Source organism: Lissotriton helveticus, chromosome 8 (genome assembly GCF_964261635.1).
Source record: "Lissotriton helveticus chromosome 8, aLisHel1.1, whole genome shotgun sequence".
Classification (NCBI taxonomy): domain Eukaryota; kingdom Metazoa; phylum Chordata; class Amphibia; order Caudata; family Salamandridae; genus Lissotriton; species Lissotriton helveticus.
The window spans coordinates 971,181,483-971,188,796 of record NC_136069.1 but is presented as its reverse complement, the minus strand read 5'-3'; the positions used below and the strand labels follow the sequence as shown (position 1 = coordinate 971,188,796).

Genomic DNA, 7,314 nt, shown 5'->3' with positions numbered 1-7,314 from the left:
TTCTGTGCAGATGGATGATGGGAAATACAGTGATGACACTTCTTATACAGATGGATAATTGCAATGGATTCTCTTGCTTGTCTTCTTCTTTTAAAGGTAGTTTTGATGGAAAACCTCAAGGTCAATTCCTGTGCAGATGGATGATGGGAAATCCAGCAACATCACTTTCTGTGCAGATGGATGATGGGAAATCCAGTGATTTTACTCCCTGTGTAGATGGATGAGGGAAATATGACATTTTTCTTGGCCTCTTATTTTAAAGACAGTATACTTAACTGTAATGTTGTGTTGGTGTTTTGGTGTGCAGTTATATGTTGCACGTTTCTCTGAGGAAGGCTGTGCTGATTGTACAAATCTTTCAAACGTAAATTTAGGATTTCTCATAGAAAGATGCTTTTACTTTTAGGTGCTAGAATGTTTGACTGTGTTGGAACCCAACTCCCATAGTTAAATAGTCTAGTTTTTTGCAATTTAGTTCTTTGGTGAGATGGTTGGAATGGCAGTGAAAGCAAACCAATTACTACTTTAGCAATCACTTGCTATCTCCAACTAATACAAAATAGTTCAAGCACAATCCAGTGGACCTGTAGCCCAAAAACAAACCAGACTACAGAGAGCCTAACGAGTTTTGTGTTATCTCATTTCTAAGGTTGTACAAGGTCCCCATATAAAACACAAGAAACCTGAAGATGAGTAACCTTACAACTCTATTGAGGGGACAGTTGTACAAGGTCCCCATATAAAACACAAGAAACCTGAAGATGAGTAACCTTACAACTCTATTGAGGGGACAGAGGAAAAGGTCTCAGGGATGCATAGACTGTTATCTTGATATCAGATTTAAGGGGATGGGTGACAACAGGACCTAGTGCGAGAGTGATCCTGTACAAGAGGAGTACCTTCTTGAGCTTCACAGCAAGTGTGAAATTCCTGCTCCACCAGCAATTGCTGAGTAATTTGGAACTCGATATTAGCAAGACAGTAACATTGTATGGCACCTGTCAGTTGGACTTCAGTTTGTTCCAAATGTTCACAGTGTGAATGTGTCCCATAAAAGTTTGCAACAAGGCACTGTCGCACAAACCTACAAAACACAGCCAATACACAAGGTACTTGATCAACCGCTATTAGCAGTACCACAGAAAGTACAGTAACACAAAAGCAAAATTATGTCATGGTACATATCACATTGAATTTAGAGGGCACCCAGGGAGGAGCATGGATTTAGGGCACACTAGTTTCGGCTCTGTGAGCAATATGATGACCCCTCAAAATTAGAACCAGAAAACAACGTACATATAGGAAATTAAGACACCTCTAGGTTAATTGTATTACTGCAATCAGCATGGAGGCTTAAATCCGATTCAGTCCGAGCATACAGTGATAATCCCCTTAAATCAACCCGTTTACTTACATTCTGTGAGCAGTAAACCGACCCCAGGAATTTAAGGGGATTACAAAACAAACTAGACTTTTAAAGAAACTGTGGGGCATATTACCAACAACTAGCGATAATTTTTGTCTCTAACTTGTTTAGAGACAAAAATTATCGCCGCAAATCGGCGATTTTTATCGCAGATTAACCTTGCTATTAGCAAGGTTTATCGCAAATGCGATAAAAAACGGCCGCAATGCATTAATATCGCTGAAAAGTCTGCGATACTCATGCATTATTGAGCAAATGCTCTTAGCCATGTTATCCACCTCCCATTGGATAACATGGCTAAGAACTGCTCCTGGGCAGGTGTTAGCTTTTGGAGATATTCGCGCTTAGCGCGACTATCTCCAAAAGTTGGTAATAGGAGATAGCGATGTTAGCGACTGTTTCCAGTCGCTAACATCTTGGCATGCCCACTTTGCATGTCATTAGTGATAAATATCACTGACATGCAAAGCGGGGCCCAAGATGGTCGCTATCTCCTATTAGCTGTCGCTAACTGGTGTTAGCGACAGCTTGGTAATAGGGAGATCATTTTATCTCCGCTTTCTTGGCTTTTAAAGCCAAAAAAGCGGAGATAAACCCCCTTGATAATATGCCCCTGTGTTATTGTAACTGCTGTTTGAAAGTGTCCCTAGGTGCACTTCAACCACTTATCAGTTGTGTGTTGATACTGAGGTGGCAAGTGTGCATTTTTGATTACATTTTGATTCGATCACAGTTGTGGGTTGCTGACAGCGACATGCTTACTCTTTGCCAGGGTTGATTTCAAGAAAGAAAAGGTGTGATTGAATAGGCTTCCATAGTAAAGCTTGTTATCATGAAATATTTCGAAAAAGCATTATCGTACACGTATCGTATGTTAACTTCAGCATTCAATATATTTCCGCGTATCTATTTTGGAAAATCCACGAAGAGTTAGTGATGGCAGGCGATACTGTCTGCCTAAAAGGAAATACATAAACACAAATGTTCTCGTGTCAAATGAGGTTCGCAGGGAAATCATCCTGATTACTTTTCTGACATCTGTGGGGTCGGCCACTGAGGGTGACGTGTGAGGATGCAACATTGTTTATACATTTTTACACTTTGTATTTCCGTAAAAGGAAACATGGGCGTGTGGATGTTCTGAATCCAACCTCCCACACACATCACTGAGTTTATCCTGCTGTCAATTAACAACTCGAAGCCCATCCCTCCAAATTGGTTTGTTAAACCATAGGCTCAAAATACTATCATACTACAACAACAGTAATTTAAGGTGTAAGCAAAGCATTTCGTCCGATTACTCAATATTGATCTACTGTAACGTAATTATTTAATTTTCACCTTAGACAATGCATGTTTACTGTCAAAAAACACATCCGTGGTTTCAAAATAGTACAATAATGCTTCTTCCTTCACCTTTAAGCAGGTCAGGATCCAAATGACCTCGTTAAAACCGGGCAATTACGTTAATCTCACTATGTTGCTATTTTTACTCTTCGTCTATATCAGTCGCTACTTTAAGAGGTTTACAAAAGCTCTCTTCCTTAGGATGTGAACAGTACCATAATGTGAACATAGTGTGGACTCCCAAAACTGCGCAGATCAGGTTGATCTATGGCTGGGTAAGGGACAGACACTCTTCAGTATGGGAGCTAGAAATTCATCCGCGGACGATGGCACTGCAATGGAGATACATCTCTGGTACAAAAAGTTCATGAAGGAGTGCCCATCTGGGCAGCTTAGTTTGCATGAGTTTAAGACTCTGCTCGGACTACAAGGTATGAACCCAGAAGCCAATAAGTACACCGACCAGGTTTTTAATACGTTTGATATGAACAAGGTAAGACATTTTATGACGCATTTTTTAACTTCAGAGTAATACAAATATTGATCTAATACATTATGTTTTAAGTTGTCAGAAATACTTCAGTGAGCATAACGAATATGTGCACCCTTTTGTGATTAATATGGTATTGATATAGGTGTTAATAATAGTCAAATTAAAACCGTATTTAAATTTACTCCTGAAGAAATTGGGTCTCACAGTGGTTTGCGTTTGCTGAAAATTTATAAGTATCTTTTGGTAAATGTATTTTGTTTTTATGGGTATTAAGTTACCTAATCAGTTATCCGAAATACTAATTATAGAACTGCTATGTAACATATTACTTAAACGTAGTTTATCTAGGAAACTGTAAAGTTACCTGTCATAAAAGTAGTGGTGGGCAGCTGCCAAGTGGCAATGTACTGCCCAAACTAAAGCCAACATATTCAGGGGCAGATTTACTAAAGGCTTGCATTGCTCTTGATAGCGGAATTCGCTGCAAGGCAACGCAAGTCCTCAACTGGGATTTACTAACCCACTCAAAGCAACATTGAATTGCTTTGCATGGTTTAAGTAAATGCAAATAGTGCTGCCTTGCATTACGTTACGTAGGTGGGGCATGGGTGTTCACATGCATCTACCCATGTATTTTAAAGCAAACCCAGATTAACAAAAGACTTGTAAACTTGGATTTGCCCCAAAATTGTGCACCTACTTGACAGAGGCGTAACATGAATACATACTTTTATTTGTTAATACCTCTTTCCATGTGTGAAGAAGAAAATTGCCTCTAAGGATTGTTTGTTTGTGATGGGGTCCCTTCCTGCATAGAAACAATCCTGCTTGGAAAGTCGGCCCCTATGCACTCTGGTGCAAAGGATGCCTGACTGGATGCTAGGTTGCACATAGTGCACCAATGCAAGTAAAAACAAGCATTATGAAATGCAATCAGTCTCGCCTTTGGGGCCTTATAAGTATTTAGCTATGCACCATATTATCCATGGGACCACCTGCACTCACTTTTTAGTTAAAGCCCATTGCCATGTAGCATGATGCCAAAAGCAAACTCCGGTATGGAATTTTTTAACTTATGTTTACCGCGATTTCAGTCGCACACTTCAGAAGTGCTCTTGCAACTCTGAAATGTATTAAATCAACTGTTCCAGGGCATGTGGGCAGGCTGCAGCAGCTCCACAGCAGCTAATACCTTCTTGTTGTGGTTGCAGCACTCACTGGGGCGTGATGCCTCTCTGGAGCATTTCACTCCAAGCCGGATAATCTATCCTTGATCCGCTGTCAGAGAGTTGGCCCTTTGAAGATGGCGAAAAGTGAGCGGGGACGGGACAGCGGGAGCTGAAATGAAAAAAAGCCGGGCCGTCTCGCCACAGTAAAGTGTATATGGGCACATGGAGGAGTTTCACCCGGAAGCATTTACCATGTGAGGTTCTGAGGAGACCTTTTCTGCCCATGTCAGGTGTGAGTAGCTCACCTAGCGTGTAAACTTCTTTCCATTCTGGCTCTAAACGTGCATTCTAAAGGTAAAACTAAAAAATGTGCCAATGTGCACCTAACACGGCTAAGTATGCATTCGAGGTCAGCTGAGGGGCGGCCCCTTAGGAATGAATTCCGAGAAGGCGGTCACCTCTTCGCGTCTGATTCACCCTTCTCTCATCTAAAACTCGGGCACCTCTAACCCAAACACTGATTCTGTCCATAAAAAACAAAGGATCGCCTTTCTAATATACCAAGGTAGTCACATCATAAAGAGTGCAAAAGGAAAGAGAACCCACATTCTGTCTCGTGTTAAGGGTGTCGTTTTTAGTGCCCCTGTTACATTCTGGTACATGTAGTTTTATCTACCACACCCCATAAATGCAAACCAAACAATTTGTCCGACATCTCACAGACGTGTGGATGGCTTTGAATGAGCTGTTCCCTTGATTTGACACATTTAAAGATCTCTGCCGCTTTTCTGAAACAAAGAGGTGCATTTCACTAAACTGGCCTCGAAGTAAAACATGGCAATCTTTCTACCTACACTGGCTAGCACGGGCGGTCCCTGCACAGGGAGCGTGGATGGGCCGGGCCAGACTGAAGATGGCCAATAAACGCCTGCTTATAGGTGGTTGTAACCCACTGTCAGGAAGGGCCTGGCAGTAAGGTAGGAGCCAAAAATACCCCAACTGCCATCACAGGACAGCTGCTAACTTCAAGAGCACAACATGCAAACCAATGACGTTTAAATGCAGAGGCTAGCAATTTGGGGACTGGCTGCAGGCTGCTGAGGGGAAAGACAGGCTGACACCTCAAGGGAAGCTCGCTCCATTTTTAACAACCTTTCTCGTGCTGCTTTTTTAGGTCTCGCATAGACAGCGCTTGCGCTGTTGCACGACCTATGGTAAACAGAATATGGAGGGTAATTTGTCTTACCGCTTGCCATTGGTTAAGCGTGGCATTGCTCTTCTTATCTATTGTTGGCTGAAGATCTGATACATCACTTCCGTTTTAGCAGGAAGCAGCACCGACCAACTACAGTTTAGTTACACTGAAGACTGTTATCTTTTTAGTTAGGGAGTATTTGTTTTCTTTGCTGCTCGCAATTCCACAATTGCCAGCTTTCCGGCTGCCCTCACCAGCGTCGCAGCTGCTGGCCATGGCTTGCTGTGCTAACTCGCCTCACCATATTCCTAGCTCCGGCTCTGGCGTTTGTGTGCCACTAAACGACCATCTGGCACTTAATCTTTCTGTATCTACAACTGACTGTCTGTGGGGAATGCAACTGGTGCTCATTTAAAGCACTGCTACTTTCGATTGGAGTTTGCACTATATAAAACCAAAAAAACATCGAGCAATACTGTTTTTTTTTGGCGACTGCACATGTAGTTTATTAATGTGCTTGTTATTTATGTGGGGCACTTTGTTGGGTGCGTGTGTGGCAGTGTTCCTTTTATCAGCACGGCGATGCTTCACAGCCTCCACGCTCACTTATCAACCAAAGATCATTTGCAGGGGACAGGCACAACTTCATTGATCAACTGTTATTATACCTAAACAGAAAAGAGCACTGGTCTACGGGTCATACTCCCAAATAAATGAGAGCGGCTCTTTGTACACCAAGAGGGAATAGAGCGCTAGATTACGTAAAGTAAAAACAGAGTTTTCCCTTTTGGTAATTTGATTTTCAAAGCACCCTTCGTTCACACACGTCTATTAAGAACAAATGTAAAGATCTTTCACATTCATACATGAAACATTTAGAAAGAAAACCGTCATGATTTCAAACATATATACACAAATATAAACAAGTGTCACCTGTTTTATTAAAGTTAAAAAAGCGTTTAAAAAGACATTATATCATATGTGAATAATAGTACATGATTAGAAATAATACAATACATAAAGAAATGTTAACAATGCAATTGGAGAAGAGCAACACAAAGACAATTAAATCTGTCTTGAAGGTGTTAATCAAGAAATGCTGTGATACAACATAAGGCTAAGTGTAATAACTAATGCCCTCACTAATGTTGACCCTTCTTGATTTAACTGAGAACCAAAGCTTCGACGCGTTTCGGCGGTATAATCGGTTTACAACCACCTTCTTCAGGACCAATGTAATAGACTTCTCCTTAATGTGACATCACCTGCACTTATGCATGGTGGTCCCAAACTGTTTTTCTGGGAATCTTTTTCTTATAGGCAGCAATAGCTTGGGCCCTTTAAAATGTTATATAGTTGATCTGTCGATTCCAGAAAATCTTAAAAGCAGATGCCGTTATATCAAGACCTGGGACGATATATTTATCTGTCTCCTGATGGAGGTCGTCTCTACTAGTGTACGTTTAATGTCCCTTCACATGGTATCTGATTAGAGCACTTGTAAATAAGTCCTCCGTTCCTTGAACTTTATTGATGTGTCCCGGTAAACAAATGCTCGCGGCTGTAGCGTCCAACGGCACTCTTCCCGGGGGAGGAACCTCTCCCGGCGCGTTCGTGTCACTACGGGTCCGGGTAGTAGTGCATACTGCCAACTGGTTTCGGGAGATCAGTCTTCTAATCCCTG

General features: G+C 41.7%; 1 protein-coding gene across 1 annotated transcript in view; it reads left to right on the top strand.

Annotated features, from left to right (window-relative positions):
* The first annotated feature begins 3,009 nt into the window (after positions 1-3,009).
* GUCA1C (guanylate cyclase activator 1C) overlaps positions 3,010-7,314 on the top strand; it is a 485,830-nt gene continuing 481,525 nt past the window's right edge. Inside the window, exon 1 of the mRNA XM_078656103.1 lies at positions 3,010-3,266. Coding sequence (XP_078512229.1) covers positions 3,072-3,266 — 195 coding nt within the window. The 5' untranslated portion in view covers positions 3,010-3,071. The remainder of the gene's footprint in view (positions 3,267-7,314) is intronic.